The sequence below is a fragment of the Ctenocephalides felis genome, unplaced genomic scaffold (assembly GCF_003426905.1).
Source record: "Ctenocephalides felis isolate EL2017-DRISC unplaced genomic scaffold, ASM342690v1 CF-g0.4_SCAFFOLD_01886, whole genome shotgun sequence".
Taxonomy (NCBI): Eukaryota; Metazoa; Arthropoda; class Insecta; order Siphonaptera; family Pulicidae; genus Ctenocephalides; species Ctenocephalides felis.
Window position 1 is genome coordinate 163,651,410 of NW_020538040.1, and position 20,635 is coordinate 163,672,044.

The 20,635-nt window shown below is 30.9% G+C and overlaps 2 protein-coding genes and 1 long non-coding RNA gene across 3 annotated transcripts in view; all 3 read left to right on the forward strand.

Annotated features, from left to right (window-relative positions):
- Window positions 1–16,260, forward strand: part of LOC113377256 (ankyrin-3-like) — a 55,360-nt gene extending 39,100 nt beyond the window's left edge. Inside the window, exons 2-9 of the mRNA XM_026617505.1 lie at window positions 10,707–10,808; window positions 12,952–13,101; window positions 13,283–13,429; window positions 13,505–13,660; window positions 14,151–14,477; window positions 15,118–15,394; window positions 15,477–15,637; window positions 15,748–16,260. Of these exons, the coding sequence (XP_026473290.1) occupies window positions 10,707–10,808; window positions 12,952–13,101; window positions 13,283–13,429; window positions 13,505–13,660; window positions 14,151–14,477; window positions 15,118–15,394; window positions 15,477–15,637; window positions 15,748–16,047 (1,620 nt within the window). The 3' untranslated portion in view covers window positions 16,048–16,260. The remainder of the gene's footprint in view (window positions 1–10,706; window positions 10,809–12,951; window positions 13,102–13,282; window positions 13,430–13,504; window positions 13,661–14,150; window positions 14,478–15,117; window positions 15,395–15,476; window positions 15,638–15,747) is intronic.
- A 1,095-nt stretch (window positions 16,261–17,355) lies between these two features.
- Window positions 17,356–20,012, forward strand: LOC113376178 (ankyrin-3-like). The gene is made up of 5 exons (XM_026616096.1): window positions 17,356–17,364; window positions 17,770–18,513; window positions 18,585–18,765; window positions 19,032–19,302; window positions 19,937–20,012. The coding sequence occupies exons 1-5, from the start codon at window positions 17,356–17,358 to the stop codon at window positions 20,010–20,012; spliced, it is 1,281 nt and encodes a 426-aa protein (XP_026471881.1).
- A 65-nt stretch (window positions 20,013–20,077) lies between these two features.
- On the forward strand, window positions 20,078–20,559 carry LOC113377257. Its single transcript, XR_003367098.1, has 3 exons — window positions 20,078–20,156; window positions 20,267–20,427; window positions 20,544–20,559. It is a non-coding gene; the product is annotated as an uncharacterized LOC113377257 (long non-coding RNA).
- The last annotated feature ends 76 nt before the right edge of the window (window positions 20,560–20,635 follow it).

Below are 20,635 nucleotides of genomic sequence, written 5' to 3' on the forward strand. Positions count from 1 at the left end.
GTTTATTATTGTATTTGCAGTTCATTCAATCGAGATAATATTTATTATTATTTGGTATCTTAAATAAACATGATGATTGGAGTCAGCCCTGAGTAGTGCATGATTCTATGAATTAATTTTGAACTGATCAATATCTGTTAATTAGGAATACAACAGATTAATAAAGATTGCTGTTGTTTATTTACATCGATAAACTTCCTGAATTGTTTGATAACTTGTAGACGGCATATATTTTTTGTGAACAACAATTAGAATTTTGATAATCTATCAAAGATTATCATCATAAACTGTTATGATGATAATGTTTTTGTAATGATTATTCTACTAATGGCTATTCGCAGGCAAACCAGTGGTTTTTATATTATTCTTAAATATATTTTTTCTTCGAAACCCAATGATTGACCTTTTTAAATTGTTATTATTATTCAACTTTTTGCTGTAATGCCCGCAAAAACATTTGTTACTTGAAAACATATTTGTGATCTACATTGTCATCTGAAAATGCATATTTTCATTTCAAGGCCAAACCAAGGTTTAATTCTATCTTACAATAGTACCACAAACACCAAACCCCACCACAAAATAAAATAAATTTAACAGGAAATATACTGAAAGTGGTATTTTTTGGTTTTGAGCTCTCATACTTAGTCTATGATATCCTAAATATAATTTTTAGAAATATACGCTATTTAATTATTTTGTAAGATTTTAAGTTAGATAAATAACCATTCTTTATATAACTGGTGTAAAAAGAGCCAACTAACTATACATTGGCAAACGTGCAAAGAATAAAAAATAGTAAATACAGAAGTAAATTAAGTTAAAAAAAAGCATTTTTACAAGAGATAAATTAGATGAATAGTTATTCGACCTCATATTTCGTTAAAAATACCAGATCAAGGTAATATACAATAATTTCTGTAAAAACTGATCCCATAAAAGTTGTATTTTACATTGATTAAACTATCTGTAGCTGTTATGTTAAACTAAGTAGCTGTTATGTTAAACTATGAAAAATCCCTAAAAATTACAAAAATAGTTTTGTATCCGTTTGCTCCCATGCCATCCCTTCTTATTCCGCCCATAGGGCTAAAAAAAACAGATGACAAATTTTATCAAAATAGTAAAAGACATATGTTTTTAATTAGGAGTTAACAGGGAATTTTACTAAACATAGTTCGATAGTTTGTTTATTTGATAAAATTATGTGTTGTATGTAGTTCATTTCGTTTCGGCAGAATAACTTCTGGAAGTCAAATTGGACCTACATTCCAAATTTGATAAGGTCAACATGAAAATACAATAAACATTTTCGTGCTCATTCCAGTCGAATTATCTTTGTTTTAACTACGTCCCACACTCCAATACATTAAATCTTACACCGTCCAATAAACGAATTAGAAATTATGCATACCGTCCGACTGACATATTAATATTTCCTTCGTTCAAGATATCCTGATGACGGGCTACAGCAACCCATATAATACGCAAATGCCGACGATTACATAGTCTCTAATATAAAAACAAGGCCACAATTTTTTACATATTTTGCGCTACAACAAACACACACCAGAAACTAATAATAACTTATAACAGGCCGTACATACGAAAGCGATTTTGTATAATAGTTGAGCTCACTGGAATAGTAGTCTTGAGATGTGTTGGAATTTCTAGATAATGAATTTGCATTCGATTAAAAATATAATAAATTATAATAGATGTATATTAAATAAAATATGACTAATATTATTCATAATATGTACTCTGCTAATCAATCATATGAATCACTGATTGGATCCAATCAGATAATCCATGATTGGATCCAATCAGATAATCCATGATTGAAAAAAGGTTGACAATACTAATATCACACTTATTTGAATACAGATATTAATCATGTTTTTGTAAACTATCTACTAAAAAAAATGATTGAATTTGATGATACGAAAGTCCAACAACCACATAAACTAAATAAATGCATACCAGAAAATTTTCACATGGGCCATGGTGACTTTATTGGATAATTGAGTTTAAAATGTATCAAGTAAACATAATGTATCGAAAAAAAAATTGCCAAAATTCCTGGAAAACGCTGTTTTTTATATCACACATATATATGACTGACATGACCCTACAAAATTTTATTCTCCTACCAAATCGCTTATGTCAGACATACATGTCTAACATAGCTCATGTAGAACTTCCTAACGTCATATGCATATGGCTGATATGGCAATTAACGTGTTAAAGTAATGCATTAGTTACAAATTATAATCTTTTTAAAATAAAATTTAGAATAGAGAATAGTATACTAGAGTCGCTTGGCACACCACAGCTAAAAGATTGCCGACCCCTGTTCTGAATTGTCATTTTGAATTTAATTTTGTTTTGAATATCAACGCCATATTTAAATCAAAAAACAATATTGTATAAAAATGAAACAAATATTAAATATATGACCTTGAATGCGATGCATGCAAAAAATGCGGGCGCACGCCTTAGGGGGCGCCAAAACGAGATTCGGTAATTAAATTTATAATATAGTTTTTACAATAGCATTCAAAAATATATAATTTCTTTGCATCTTTTACTAATTTGGACAATATTTTTTAAACTTTGAAGCAACAATCTGATACACGATGGTAAAGTATAGATGAATACATACAATTCGGTTCTTACTATATCAGGAGAAGTTTACGATGCAATTTTAGATATTTTAAATAATGAAAAATTAAATTAAAATAATTTAACATGAAGTATGTTTAATAATGAGATGCTAGAACTTTTTTAAAAGCTCGAAAAGATTTGGCATGCGGGCGCTGAGTACCCCAGGACCGCTTCTGTATATGACTATAAGGGCATTTATTGAGTCGAGAAGTTTGGAAAATCCTATGGCATTAGTCGACATATCTTAATAATAATTAAAACCAAGATATTTGTGTATATTTTTAAATGTACTGTTTAAATTCAAATTGGGACTAGATTTAGATTCTATAGCATATTACATGAATTTCAAGTTTTATAAATACAATATTTAAACATTAATTACACCTAATCAACTGCCTATCTAAATCAAAATCAACAGTGCTAATATGTGTCGTTGAAAGAAACGTATTCTTTTATACAAATAAAATAATATACACAAATGGACAAAACCAACAAACAATTAATATACTCACTCACATTAATTCAGCAGCACAGTGAGCATTACACAATGTATCATCAAATTTCATTTTCATCTGAGGTTAATGTACTCGAATATAGTAAAAAATTATAGTAAATACGTAGACGTCGAAAGAACAAAAAATGATTGCGGTATTTCATTCATGCAACTCGCTCGTAATTTTTATATTGCAAATCCATCCGTCCATAAAAACATGTATTTCGTTGCATTCATTTCGTTCGTGTTCTGTTGGGAACATATGATGATAATGAGTCACTCTCTGACGGACAAAAGAACTAATAACCTCATGGCTTGGACTGCGGAACATGGATCAGTTTTACATGTAACAATATTCAATAATTATATGCAGATTTTTATTTGTTTTTGAGGGCTTTCCCGTGGATGAGTGGTTAGAGCAATGGGCTTCGAACCAGAAGGTTCCCGGATGCCAATCCGTAGTGACATCAGTTTTACTTGAATTATAGACATCAATATGTTTCCAAGTGAAAACAGCTCTTATATAAAGCTTGCATCCAATAAAGTCATCAGTATTAGAAATATTCCCATTAGGTCAATCGTTGGTTTGCCTTCTAAAATCGCGTTATTAAGAAGTCACAAAAATAAGCCTTATAGGACTATTAAGTCCTAATTAATGTTAATAAGTAGTGATATCAATTTTCACTCAGTTTCCAATAGAAAGTCATCAATATTAGAATTATTCCTATTAGGTCAATCGTTGGGTTGCCTTCTAAAATCGCGTTATTAAGAAGTCATCAAACATGCTTTATGGGACTATTAGGTCCTAATTATTGTTAGTCAGTAGTGACATCAGTTTATACTCAGTTTCCAATAACAAGTCTAGTCTAATATTAGAATTATTCCGATTAGGTCAATCGTTGGATTGCCTTCTAAAATCGCCTTATTAAAAGTCACAAAAACAAGCCTTCTAAGACTACTAAAACCTAATAATTGTAAATCAGTACTGACATCAGTTTTCACTCAGTTTCCAAAAAAAGTCATCAATATTAGAATTATTCCAATTAGGTCAATCGTTGGGTTGCCTTCTAAAATCGCGTTATTAAGAAGTCACAGAAACAAGCCTTATATGACAATTAAGTCCTGATTGATGTTAATCAGCAGTGACATCAGTTTCTATTTGAAAATATAGATATCAAGTTAAAACAACCTTACCCAGCATTGCTGCATACAAAAAATCATCAATATTATAATTATCCTAATTAGGTCAAATTGAGAAGTCATCACAACGAGCTCTATAGGACTGTTCTGATTGCTGTTAATAACAAAAAAAAATTTTGAGGAGCTATCAGTATATTGGTATTATATAAAATTAAACAACCCAATGGTTGTACTTTTATAAATATGATGATTTTGTAACTTTGTTCGGGCTTTCAGAAGGGCTATTTCCAATTACAAACATATTATCAAGATTTTCAAGTGAGAATGGATATCACTACTTCTTGGTATCAGATTGCACGCAATGCGGGTTTTGATTCCTACCCTCTGTGGTTGTCTGTAAAATTCTAATTTACTTAGAATTTTCAATAAAATTATCTTACATGAGCGCTCAACTTTTAAATCAATTTGTTATATTTTGGTTATTCATGCAAAATTAAAATAGTTATAGTATAATTTTCGCTTGGTAATGTTGTTTAGATGTGATAAAAATACAAAAAAATAATTTTATATATATTATGATTCACTATATGTGTTTTTTATATTTCATAGAGAACAAAAATATAGAATTATGTATAATTTGGATTTCCGTATGCACACGGCAATGATAGACAGAGGTCTGCAACCTTAATGATATATTATTAGGATATTATGATTTAAGTTAGAACTATACCTTTGAAATTATATATATAATTATAGCTTCGTGTCCACGCAATGTATTGTATTTATTAAATATGAGAAAAAATGATGTGAGAAAAGTTTGTTCTATCATATGTTGCAAATGGAGTATTACTATTAAGTTATTTTTGGTGACAAAATTTTTTAATAGATCCTAATTTTTTTTTTACTTTTATGTATTTTTATACATTATATATTGTGAACAGTTAATGAAGGGGCAATGTATTTATTATTGCTGCATCCTGCATTTATAACATTATAATAGGCACCTCTAATATACCAAGTATCTACACAAAATTTCATACTATAAATCTGTTATTTTTAGTAATTGTCATCATTCGGCAAAAATAACGCAAAACACTGAATAAATACAGTAATAATTTTATATAGATATTTTTAGTAGTCTCTGATTTTTCATTGAATTTAGAACACATATCTGAGCCATAGATAGAAGTTTAAATCCAACAAGACTAGTTCTCAAATTTAATTCGGCTATAGGCCTTCAATCAGAAGATCTTCCTTCCGACAGCCTGATTTCAGGCATTTGTGACATCGGTTTTCACTTGAAAATATAGATTGTAATATACATATTTCCAAGTGAAAATAGCCATTCATCGGCATTGCTAAATCGAATGCCAGGTGACTGGACGTCCGGGTATGAATAAAAAAAACAATAACGATATTTCTGAATCAAAATGAGAGTTTTATTATTTGTTATTGTTATGGCATGAAAGTCCATTAATTAATAATAGCATTTAAGGTTGAGCTCATCGAATATTGTTAAGCATGACCGATTCCGCTCGTTATGGCTGCAGGAGCATGAGATGACATTGAAATTATATAAACTATGCGCAAACCAACAAACTTTAATCAACAAACATGCATCGGCCGATACATTCATACAATGGGCGCCTTGTGTAGGAGAAACATGGTTTGGCAACTTGTTGAATATAGAGAAACATTAGCAATATATACAGACGTGACTAATATCTAAACTAAAATATCCAAACTATATATATATATATATATATATATATATATATATAATATATACAGTGAATAATATGTTGCTCAAATTAATTCAAAGAGTGGTCCGTGGAAATTTTTGCCCCCGCTGTGAAAATACACTTGTTGGGTAATTCACATTCACACCCCAAAGGTCTTAAGAAAATTTTGGAAGTTGATATGATCACGAACTGACGAAGAGAAGAATAGTCAGGAGATTTCTAGTGCATAAAGTCCACGAAGAACTTTTTGATCACATGGAAAGAAGTGCAAGAATTCGTAAATGTTTACTTTTCACAAGCTAAGAAGATCAGAAATTTGAACAATGGTAAACATGCCTATCATTTGCAGTAGGTCTTGAAGAAATAACGAGAAGAAACAGGAGCTAAAAGGGTTAGGGCAAAAGGGCAACAAAGGATGATAGTACCTTCTTTCGTAAAATAGTAATATTTTTTGAAATGCTTCAATATGTAAAATATATTTCATTTTCTATGACCATATTTCAAACTTCACAACGAATTAACCATTTCCATTCGGATGCTGCGACTTCGGCGGCAAAATACATATAAATCTTGCAATTCGCGAGTGGAAAGGGTTAATTTTATTTTCATATATTTGTATGGAAAAACGCGTTTCGCATAACCAAGTTTCTCCCGGAACGAATAACGTTGAGCGAGGTATCACTGTATATATACTCTTTCATTAAATGATGTTTTTAGTTTCCTATCGTAAATGTGATTTATCTCATTATCATTGTGACATACATATTATTTAATCATTATATTTATATGTGGTTATAAAATCCTCAAACATGTATTATTTGATTAGTGTGATACCAAAAAAAAGAATTCATGATTAAATATAATTTCAATGATTTATTTATATTGACCCTGATGGTATAACTGATAGTCTAGAAACGTTTGTTACTCTATCATTTTATAAATAGTGCTAAAAAGGGTATAATATATCCATATTTTCAAAGATTATTTTTCCCATACAAAATACTTTCTGCAAAGAATCTGTAATTAATCTTGATGAAGTTGATTTTTCCCTCAACTCGTATTCGTAAAATATCACAAAATTGAGTAGAAGTAGTAGATATGTAGCATTATCGAATAAAGAGAACGTTTTCTTCTAAACGATGCAAAAACACAAAGTAAATAGTACTTAAACTAAATAAAATGTAATAATGTCTCAATTAAAGCTTGAAAAACCTCGAAGTTTTTAAATCCTGTAAAGTTCTGCCATTGTTACTGACGAAACACTAATAGACTTTAAGGATATTGAAAGTTTTCGATGACTAACGAGTCTTGAGAGATCGTTAAAGTTCAACAAAAGGAAGTTCTTAAAGTCTGAATGTGAGGAAAGTTAGTAGTTGTACTTGACTCTGTATTATTAAATTTCCTTAATCTCGGGATAAACCAGTGATTAAAATTACTCAAAATTTATTTCTGCAATAACAAAATAATGCAGTTATAAAATAAATAAATCACAATAGTAATAATATCAAAATAGTAAAAAAAACATATTTCTAGAATTAGAAGTTAACTGGGAATTTTATTGAGCAAAGTTTGATTGTTGTTTTTATTAGTTTAGACAGTATAATTACTGAAAGTCGAAATGACTTCTGTGTTTACATATTTCATATGCTTGTGCAAACACTTGAACATACACTTGGGTCGTCTGTGGGCACTGTGAAAATACGCCTGGTTGCGCATTCCTACAGTTGCACATGTATACAGTAACGTCTGTGGCCGGCTTTAGAAAATGTTTCCAAACCCTGCCCATTGTACCGCAAATAAACAACATCTAAGCGCCACGCGTATGAAGATAGAGAATGTTAATCAAAATCTCCTTTCAGCGGCACATCAACTCAAAAAAAAAATGAAGAAAACAAAAAAGTCTCAGAATCGGTACCGATTCCCCTCGCATAGAGGCCGAAACAAGGAAGTATGTCTGAATGCGCGCTAGTGTGTAAATAAATTAGACTTTTTCATCCTACAGTGCGTAACGCAATTCATTGCGGTCATTTGAAAAGGTTACTAGATTACAATTACTTTTTTTTTAAATTTTATTTTTCAGTTCTTCAAGATCAAACGAAACGAAAACACGCGTCTTATCTTTTCTTCTTCTTGACGTCACTAACTCGTTCAGCCTTTTGTGTATGCATAGATATATCTTCTATATTTATAATTTGTATATGTAAAAAATGGCCGTCTAATAATAAATTACAACGCTATAATGTATCAATGTGACTCATGAGCTATTCTCGTTGAGTTCATATTAAATTATTCGTGTTTAATTATGTATGTATTCGATAAACAAAACGATTTCTATACATTTTCATAGTAAATATGAAGGATGATATTGTAATACAAATTTATGAATTAGAATTTTGGGATAAAGAAAATTTAATCAATATGGTGATAATTCTTACTTTAGTGTGTTATAAATAAACAGGGTGACCCAGAACTCAACGTCAAGCCGAAACGGGATGACAGTACTGACTGTAACTGTCATGAAAAATTTAAAAAAAAATCTCACATTGTTTGGAAATTATGAGCTTTTTAAATGCAACCTAGAGCTTTAGTAAAGTTGTAACCATTTGGGCTTGACGTTGAGCTCTGGGACGCCCTGTATAGATAAAATTGAAATAAAATTTAGAAAAAAATAGTTTGATTTTTGTTTTATGTAGATTTTTTGTTTGAAGCATATCACAATTTATCTATAAATCCCAGAATCGTAAATCCAATATAGATATATAGCTTTCTCGAAGTTGAAAACATGATTGTATTTAAACATTTATTATTGAACATTTTTTAATAATAAAATTATTTTTATACGTTTCGATATTTGATACGTGTCATCTTCCAACACGCATTTATCTTTTTTTTGTATTTGTTATTAAATTTTGTAGTGTTTTGAATAAAAAAGAAAAGTAAAATGTTCAGAAACATCTTCAGGTTTTCTGTGAGTTTTTATTGAAATTTAGATAAATTCGTTAAATTTTTAGCGACTCATCATCTTTGACGGCTATAATTTTGTTGATGCGAAAAATTAAAAATTCAAGAATTATTTATATTCGCCTAATAAAACTATTTTTTTTATTTTGGTAAGGTAACACCAAGGTCTACGCTATAAAAGATTGAGATGATTATTTGGATATTTATCTCTATTACCTTTTACTATATAATTATAATATTAGATTAATTCCTATACTGAAAGGCATATATTTATTATATATTCGTATAATATGAAAATAAGAGATCTGCATAAACATTAGTAGAAAATTTAATATTTCTTTCTTATTGCCATATTAATTTAATCATGAATTTTAGTTGTTAATTCTTAATTCTTAATTCCAAGAGCTTTTTGGAAATTCTGTTGATAATAAACAGTAAATGCCAAGTGATGCTAAATCATCTATTAATGTTGTATAAAATAAAATCAAGATTAGAAAGCATTTCATAGTAATCACAATCGTCTAAGTTAATATGACGAGAAATTCTAAAATATAAACAAAATAGATTATAAAAAAAACATCATCTGATTAAGATTGTACTAGAAAATTCACTATATATAAATATTCGAATAAGCAAAATCAATCTGAAGCGTTTACTTAATATATTTCTTAGTATCAAAATAATCGCGACAAAAATACTATGTTACAAGTTTTAGCTTTATAACATGCAGTGATATCATAAGTCATAAATGAACCGGTTTGTATAATTTTATGCGCGAAATTTAAATACATAATCTTAGTTCATTTGCATATTTTATGCAGATTAAAGACAGATAATACACGGTTAAATAATAGAATTGTGCTCATCGCCGATACTGATACACATACAAAGAAAATTATTACTAAATTCAAAGGAGACTTCTCAAATTGATCCTAATTTTTTCATACTTTTTTAAATATTGCGAACATAATGTTGCAACATATATTACAAGAAAATGTAACACTATGTGCTGTGTGCATATTATTGTTAAATGCACGAAGAAGCAAATATTAGTCATGTTGAATATTAATTATCATTTCAATCGTACTTTATATGATCATCATAAATTATTAAAAATAGTTTTTATTCATTTTTTTCGAATATATACTTTTATATACATTTTATTTTATAATTGTTCATGGAATGAAAATTCAAGAAAAATTTTCAAAAGCAAATAATACATAATATTTTCTATTATTATTATACCAAACTATATACCTCAATATAGTATAAAATCGCAATTGAAAATCATAAATAAATCTGGGAACGCATATATGTTAAAATATTCGATTAATATCAACGAGATAATAGTAAAATGTATTCAGAATTAAAAACTATACAATATTTTACGATTTAAAATGTTTATGTTATTGCTATGAAAATTATATTCTTAATTGGTGACCGATTGTAAAAAATATTTAGCAAAAGTACTTTTATTTGTCATATTTTTTTCGTCACTTTTAAAAGTATTTGTAAAAATCACTATTATTCATTATCATTACTATTTTTGAAATGTAATGAATAACTACCTGTTGAACTCATAATATTATATAAGTCGCAACATTTTCAAAAAAAAAAAAAATAACAAAGTTAGATATTATACATTGTAAATTATCGTATTATATTATGTATTCATTATATTAATTTGTTTTTTTTATTTTCAGTCTGATGGGAACACATCGTTCCTTAGGGCTGCTCGGGCCGGCAACTTAGAAAAGGTCTTAGAGCATCTCAAATCAAATATAGACATCAATACTAGTAATGCTGTAAGTATTAATTTAGTAATCTATATTATATTAATAACCTCATCCAGAAAATTATATAAAAATTATTATATAATCATCACATTTCGAAGATGTTTATTATAGCAAGATAATGTTAATTGTGTGATGCAAAATAAGCAAATGATGTAAAAAGACTCTAGAAATAAACAGAACAAAAATTTAGCTTCCTGATCGTTCTGGTTCTTTGAAGATTACTATAACATCATATCACATGCGCGTAAACAACATCATATTTAAATTTGCGAACTATCAACTAATATTTATTTAATTTTCAACTATCTTGATTGACGTATGCATCATCTTAATACATAAACACATGCATTCTTTTTACACTTGTTAGTTCGTATATTTTTATTTTCGATTTTGAATATTTTATAAAACTATGGCGAAACTTAAATGGGTTCGAAAATCAGGCGCAAAGAGTACAAGGTTGCGAACAGATATCTGGCTGTCTTCCAAACGTCAGAGAGAACTTTATTATTTCATTCACTATAGTTATAATAAATATTTATATCGAAAATTAGTTTGATGCTGTACAGAAATATCGCAAATCGCGCAACAGCCGCGTGTGATAACGCGGAAAACATTCGACGCGCAAAAAACGGTTTCCTTTTCCAAATAAACAAAATAGGGTTTATTTTCAGAAAATAACGTGTTTATCATATTACAATAATATCATTATCGTTCAGTAATTTACAGTTGTCATTATCGGAATATAAAATTGCAAAAAATAATAAATTATTAGAGGTAGAAGCACACGCATCAATAGAAGTTCTATGAATTGCCTTACCGCTCATCAGGGGAAAAATAAAGTTTGTTAGCTTAAAGAGGTATTCTGTGTAGAGGCATGAAAACAATATTTTTACTATATACTTTAAAAGTTATAAATTCGTGTTTTGTGAATAAAAAAAAACAACAGCTACAAATAGTCATAAAATACGAATTCTACAACGTGATGTAGTCTCAAAATTTTCACCTGACCTTACAAATAATCTGAACAAAAATCATTTAAATAAATATATTATCAATCTAGAATAATGTCGCAACTGTATAAACTACGGACAAGTTAAAGAAATGTTTTTTTTTTTAACAAAATAGCGACTGTTTGAAAAAAAATCTCAACTTTATTTTACATTCTAGAATTTTTAAAAATAGTAAAACTTTGCATTTAGGTGTTAGTCTAGTTAGTGGAAGTTGAGAAATCGTGAGTATCGTATCGAAATAGTTTTTTGGAGAAAAACGCGTTTAAGGTTTTGCGGAGTGAGGAAACAGAGGAGGATTGTCGTGGTCAAACAGCTATATCCCCAAAAATAATTTAAATTTTGAAAAATCCTCTTAAACACATTTTTTTGAATATACTTTGAAAATATTAAAAAAAATCGTTTTCAAAACATTCTAAATCAAAATACACCCTTAACAATGATTAAAAGAATTAAGGAGTATTATAATATCAAGCCTTATGAAGGTTAGGATATTAGCAGAGACGTCTGGATATCCTTTATATACACTTATAAAAATTTATACAACTTTCAATAATATTAACCCTCGATCAATAGAACTGAACTATTATAAATTATGTCGATCTTAATTTGAAGATTTTATATGTATTATTTGTTGATTTAAATATTGATTTAAATATGCGTTCTAAGCAACGATGCAATTTGCATGTGATGTGATTTTCATCTGTGTGATCTACAATAAATTTGAAGCATTTAACTAAAATAACATAAAAATATAGAGAAGGAAGCCACAGTATAAACTGTTTTCTTAATCGTTCATATTAAATATATATATATATATATATATATATATATATATAATTAGTATAGTTTATTTTAATTTGGAATAAAGCCAATGACATGAATGTTTAACGCAATTCTAATATTGGATGAGAGCGGGTGTCTGGTTAAATTATGGAGTTTATCTGGTTAAATTTATTATAGGCGAGGTCATGATTAAGATTATTGTATAGACGAGAACCTCGATGATTTAGTGATGTAAACAATCTATGCGTCATGGCCAAACTTCTGGCAAAATCAACTACTGCCGAATTCTAAATCTTAAACAAAAATTGTACTATTAACCGATTAATTCATATTAATGTTATGTTGTATTTTTTATGCAGAATGGCCTCAATGCTTTGCACTTAGCTTCTAAGGATGGTCATGTGGCGGTTGTACAAGAATTACTCAAAAGAGGTGCAAATGTTGACGCCGCCACAAAGAAGGGTAACACAGCGCTTCACATCGCTTCGTTGGCTGGCCAAGAAGAAGTGGTAAGTGAATGAAAAAAAATTATTTGAATTATTATTTATGAAATATACAGTTTATACCCAATGTATTCAAATCCATAATCATAGATTTTATCATATATTTTCTAATATTAATTTTAATCTATTTTCATCGTACAATTAAGCGCCGGATGTCATTCTATATACCAATTGATTTATTCAACAGGTCAAATTATTAGTTCCTCATGGCGCTTCCGTAAATGTTCAGTCTCAAAATGGATTTACGCCATTGTATATGGCATCACAAGAAAATCATGACTCAGTTGTTAAATATCTCCTTGCAAATGGAGCAAACCAAAGTCTCGCGACAGAAGTAAGTGCCTCCGAAAATAATATATTTCAAAATGTGGCAAAATGAATTTTTGTATTTACTTGGTATTTTCTGTAGGATGGATTCACACCCTTGGCTGTAGCCATGCAACAAGGGCATGACAAAGTTGTCGCAGTTCTATTAGAAAGTGACACAAGAGGTAAAGTACGCCTACCTGCACTTCATATTGCAGCAAAAAAAGATGACGTCAAAGCAGCAACGCTTCTCTTAGAGGTAAACTTAAATAAAACTAAATCATTAATTTTTTTTAAATTAAATATGTTGGGAAGATAAATGTATTAATTCAATATCTCTATCACATGGAACAATGTATCAAATAAAATTACATATTTTCAATTCGTTCTAATCCTGCATATATTATATTTCTCAGAACTAATTTTGTGTTTTTCTTTTCTTTACTAATGCAACAAAACTAACAAAAACATTGAATAAGAACTGTCTAGATTAAACTGTAACTTTATGGGTACAGTCGACATCCAAGTGCTGTACATTTTGTATATGTGTTAATTTTAGGGTTATGATTATGCTGTCTGTTGACTGTCATTATTTGAAATATCAACAACAATTTATATTATATATACAATATTTCTAGAAGCTTTACATTACGTTTTTCAAAAAAAATTCGATCATATTCATATCATCGTAAATTCATTTATTCATTGGGGTGTATCTGTTTTCTTCCCTTTGCATTCCTTGCGTGTAGAACGAGCACAACCCGGACGTTACTTCAAAGTCAGGGTTCACTCCACTACACATCGCATCACATTATGGCAATGAATCGATAGCCAACCTGCTGATTCAAAAAGGTGCAAATGTAAACTATGCCGCCAAACACAACATCAGCCCTCTCCACGTGGCGGCCAAATGGGGGAAAACAAATATGGTCGGATTGCTTGTCGATAAAGGGGCAAATATCGAAAGCAAAACCAGAGATGGTCTCACGCCACTGCATTGTGCGGCTCGCTCAGGACATGAACAAGTGGTAGATATGTTGCTGGATCGCGGCGCGCCCATCAGTTCAAAGACCAAGGTAAAAAATAAATGACCGATTAAATCTCAGCAAAGGGTTTCATTATTCTTTAGCTTTTGTGTTTCTGTGTCATGCTCACCAAATTCCATCGATTGTCATATCAATTTTGTTGCATGTGCAGCGTTTGTCTATAATCATCAATCAACATAAAGTTGGTACATCAAAGTTGCATTTTTCTACCATTTGTGATCATTATTTTAAGTAATGCCTTAGAATGTTTATACATTTAATTTTTTAGCAGCTGCGATTTTTTAATATTTAAGGGCCGTTCAAGTATTACGTAAGCACTATAGGGGGGACAGGGGGTTTGATTTGCTTATTTTGTGTTGACATGGGGGGCAGGAGAGTCTGGATGATGATTACGTCATAGGTAGTATTTTTATTTTTTTACATTAATTGCAAAATGTTTACGTAAGCTTGGGGGTAGGGGGTAAGAGCTTTGCTTACTTTTGTTGACAAGGAGGAGGGGTAAATAACTTTTTTGTTGAGGATTAGGGGTAATTGTAATAAATCTGCTTACGTAATACTTGAACGATCCCTTATATTCGAAAAAGTATTTATTTGTGTGTTGGTTAGTTTTCATGTGATTAAATATTATATTAGCGAAGTAATATGCTAATATTGAAAATAAACATTTTAGAATGGTTTGGCGCCTTTGCACATGGCAGCTCAAGGCGAACACGTGGATGCAGCGCGTATCCTGCTTTATCATCGCGCTCCAGTCGATGAAGTTACTGTGGATTATTTAACAGCACTCCACGTAGCAGCTCATTGCGGACATGTGCGTGTTGCAAAGTTGCTGCTGGACCGCAGTGCTGATGCAAATGCACGAGCCCTAAATGGTTTTACGCCTCTTCATATCGCTTGCAAAAAGAATCGCATCAAAGTAGTCGAGCTGCTACTAAAACACGGAGCGAGTAAGTCCATCATTTTCTATTGTGTCCAATATTTTTTTGTCTTGCGATTAAAATTTCTTCTTCATGGCTTTTCTTGATTCAGGTATTAGTGCAACTACTGAAAGTGGTTTGACGCCACTACATGTTGCCAGTTTTATGGGATGTATGAACATCGTAATATATCTCCTTCAACATGAAGCTAGTCCTGACGTACCGACAGTTCGAGGAGAGACACCATTACATCTAGCTGCAAGAGCTAACCAGGTTTGTATTTAACTCTCTCCTTGTATTAAGATATTGGTATGGTCATTATCCAAAGATATGAATTGAATCAAATGAAATAACAATTGATTGAGTGTGGTTATTATTTTCAGACGGACATAATTCGCATTCTGTTGAGAAACGGTGCCCAAGTGAATGCTAGAGCACGAGAGCAACAGACGCCACTTCACATTGCATCGAGGCTTGGTAATGTCGACATTGTAATGCTCCTGCTTCAACACGGAGCGCAGGCGGACAACACCACCAAAGACATGTATACGGCACTACACATCGCTGCCAAGGAAGGACAAGATGAGGTAAAGAACTTAGTCGCTAGACGAATCATGGATCACATCGACACAGTCTATCTTATGCAGCTCTTCTGGATCAGGCATCAAGAGTACCTCATCTAAGCCTAAGTTTTCGACTGCAAGTTATTTTTTGACGTAAAATTTAGAAATGCGGATTTCTAAACTCCTCTTGTCAATTTATTGTATTTATTCGAAAACTTTACATGATCTACTACACCGAATTATATTCAAGCAATTTTTCTTACATATAATGAATTGACTGATAAATACTTAGAACTACATTTTGATCATTTAGTGAATGTGGAATAAAAACGGTTGTGTCACACATGCATCATTACATTCGGTTCTATACCCAACAAATGTCTCAAAAGGTACCCAACTAAATTGCATTAATTCTATAATATATTTTTCACGATATCAAATATATTTTTATATTTGTTATATAAATTTAAATCTCATAATTTAACTTTATATGGTAAGATGCATGTGGAATATTATTAGGCGAAAAGTTTAAATTAATTTTTTTATTGATATATACTGCCATTTATAAAGTAATAATACTTGAATTGAAAATTGCATTTTTATATGTCGATAAATATTTTAACAGTCATCTTGCAATGATAAATGTGTCAATTTCTACTTAACTTCAACCAAGTATTTATGTACAATAGTTTTACGTGCCAAATATTAGAAATATATTTAACCTTTTATATGAGTAATGAAAAAAGCGTGCTGTAATGATTTCCCATATTTTTATATACCCTATAAATTATTGCCATTGAAACAAAAGTGATATATTTTAGAAAAAATCTTTCTGCCATGATTTAGAATCAAAAACTTATACGAATAACTCGTATAATATTCGTCGTTCTAACACTAACTATTTATTGTTAAATTTGTGAATTATAATTGGGAATTGGTTTAAAATAAGGTATGCACTCTTCCTTCAGTCCTTCTAATACAATATCAGTTTTGTGATCAATAGTGATCTTGTTGTTAATTATGATCTACTATATTTATACAAGTTTATAAATGACCTGGATTGTTATATTTACGTAGTTTAATAAAATTTAATGTTATTATTTAGTTTTTATTTCCTTAATTTTGATTATTTTTTTGTTTAAATATCTCTGGCATTGATGAAGGGAAAAGTCTAAGGAACAGTGCTTACCAAACTATATGATAAACTAATCGTTTCTAAACTCCGCCTGATGCAGCTTTCCCCTTCATCGTCATGGATTAGAAATAAAACTATTCTGATGACATAGCTAATGCATGCATGTACAGAGATATCACGTATTAATATCGCCATTTTCGAAGCAATTTGCTTAAAGATTTTTTTAATATCTCGTGCCGTCTTGTTACAATGGTATAAGTTTGACCGCGGAAGAATTTCAATTAAAGTTAAGTATGTATCAGGTAGGAGTGTGTACAAAATGCACTAAAATTTAGAAGAACTACTTGCCACTTTACAAGCAGCTAGTTCTGTGTTTGATTTTTCATATAACAATGGTATAATGTTTTATGACAATGGACTAATTTGTAATTTAACTAATTTTGAACCCGATATCTATTTGCATTATATTAAGTTATGATATAGAATATTTATATTTATGGTTGCCCTGATAAAATAACAATCACCAGTGAATTTGAACAAATCACCAAACGTTAACTGATCTTAAAACAACATTGAAAAATGTTAGATCATATATAAAAGTGTGAATTAACAAATAAGTTATGTTAATATAAACCGAATATATTAAACATTCAGTTTGCAATAAATTTACACAGTTTGCATAAATTTGTTCATTTGCAACATTACAGGTAGCAGCAGTTCTTATAGAAAATGGTGCATCATTGACTGCCACTACCAAGAAAGGTTTTACGCCGCTGCACTTGGCAGCAAAATATGGTAACATGAAAGTTGCAAAGTTATTGCTGCAGCACGATGCACCGCCGGACGCGCAGGGTAAAAATGGGGTGACGCCATTGCACGTGGCAAGTCACTACGATCACCAGAATGTGGCTCTGTTATTACTCGATAAGGGTGCATCTCCACACGCTGCCGCCAAGAATGGGCACACACCACTACACATCGCAGCAAGAAAAGAGCAAATGGACATCGCATCTACTTTGTTGGAGTATGGTGCACAAGCAGATGCTGAAAGTCGCACCGGATTTACTCCACTGCATCTGGCTTCACAAGAAGGTCATGCGGATGCAGCATCTCTGCTATTAGAGCACGGTGCAGTAGCCGACAAAGCCTCTAAAAATGGACTTACGCCACTACATTTGTGTGCGCAGGAAGACAAAGTCAAAGTCGCTCAAATATTACTTAAAAATGGAGCAAAAGTTGATGCTGAAACAGCGCAAGGATATACACCTCTGCACGTGGCAAGCCATTATGGTCAAGCCAACATGGTGAGATTTTTGCTAGACAACGAAGCAGATGTCTCTGCTCGTACATCTATAGGCTATACTCCTCTGCATCATGCCGCTCAACAAGGACATTCACATATTGTCAATATTCTTCTTGCCAATAAAGCTCAACCAAACACAGTAACTGACGTACGTATATTGCATCAAAATTAAATTAAGTCAATTTACTTTCTCTAATAATTTCATTTTTTAATTAACAGAGCGGTCAAACACCATTGGACATTGCACAAAAGTTAGGTTACATCAGCGTTCTAGAGGCGCTGAAAGTTGTAACTGATCCCAAGGCTTCCAAAGTAACATATGCTAATGATGAAAAATATAAAGTTGTAGCTCCTGAAGCCATGCATGAAGCATTCATGTCAGATTCGGAAGAAGAAGGAGGTACATATTAATATTTACATAAAAGCTTTTGCAACATGCTTGGCATTGAAAAAATGATGAAAAATATACAAAAGACATCATTTTTTATATAATTGAAATATATTCTAAGAGCGAGGTAAATGATAATATTTCAGAAATATGTTTCTCGAAGACTGAAATATTATTTATTAAAATCAAAATAATTAAATGCGTTAGAAATTGTTATTTTTTAATTAGTAATACATCGAAACATGTAACTAAAATACATGGCAATAATAATTTTTTAGGAGAAGACACTATGATGACGGATCAGCCATACAGATACTTAACAGTGGATGAAATGAAATCTCTTGGAGACGACTCACTGCCCATGGACGTTACTGGGGATGAACGCATAGATTCAAACCGTATGGTCACCAGTGTAGAATCGGCAATTCTAGGACCTCACTCTGCTATGGAAGATAGCATTAGTCCCCAGCATATTGGACAAACTTATGCAGAACATTACATTAAAAATGTGGATAATGTCGATATTAGTTCACAACCAGTTCACGTTGGGTATGTATTAGCAATACTTTGAAATTATTAGATTTTCAAATATTTTTATAATCATCATGATTTGATGCAAGTTCCAAGTACAAGTAAATTCGCATCTTTTAAGTTTGAGAAATATTTACTTAACTAATATTCAGATATAAATATGTTGAAATATAATAAATACTCTATTTATTCAATTAGTGATTATCTTTAACAATAATAATTGTATCAATTAATATTAATATTAACTAACGAATTATATTCTCCTATGCCTTAACCAAACGGAATCAACAGAAAACTACATTGGAGGAAAGTGAGTAATCTCAATGAAGTGCTATTATTGTAGATGTGCAAAATTAGAAGTTAAATCACATATATTGTGTAGTATGTTAAATACAGCAATATGTATATTTGTCTGTGATTAATATCACATTGATGGTGTAATTTATGGCACAATGTTATATAAATGTAGCAATCTCTATTTTGCACCATTTGGAAGTGTATATAAAAATCAATATATATTGTACAAATTTGTGTGGTAGAATTATCAAATGGTATAAAAAAACCATTTATGAGTGTTGGATTACACAAACTGATGTTGTGAAACTTTGTATTGATTTACTGGACAACACAAATTAAGAAAAAAAACTTTCAGTTTCCTGGTATCGTTCTTAGTGACGCACGAGGTGGAGCGATGCGTGGATGTCGCCACAGTGGCGTACGCGTCATAGTGCCACCAAAATCGGCACCACAGCCAACTCGAATAACGTGTCGCTATGTGAAACCCCAACGAACGCCCATCCGCCGCCTTTGATGGAGGGAGAAGCTTAGCGAGCGGGTGCTCGAACTAGGACAGTCGGCGCAAAGTTCTTGGGGTAAATGGAATTATTAGGGCAAGAAGAATATTTTATGCAATGTTATTCACACCAAGTTTTAATCAAAGTACATGTTTTACATGTATGTAATCTATTTTTTTTATTTATAGACCGGTGATATTGGAAGTTCCTCACTTTGCATCATTGCGCGGAAAAGAAAGAGAAATTGTTATTTTGCGATCTGACAATGGTGAGACGTGGCGAGAGCACATTGTGGATGCTTCTGAAGACATAGTGCACGATATGCTGAATGACAGCTTTGAAGCTGATGGTAATTTTTTCTCATTTCGATTTTTTTGCAAATGATCAAATACTTGCAAATGATCAAATACTTTGGATTCACATTGGGGGCAGTTGGTCATTTTCACTTTATTATTTTTATTTTAGATTTGAGCCAAATGGAAGAGCTTGTTTCCGGTCGTCTTACCCGTATCTTAACAAACGACTTCCCACAATATTTTGCCGTGGTTTCTCGCGTA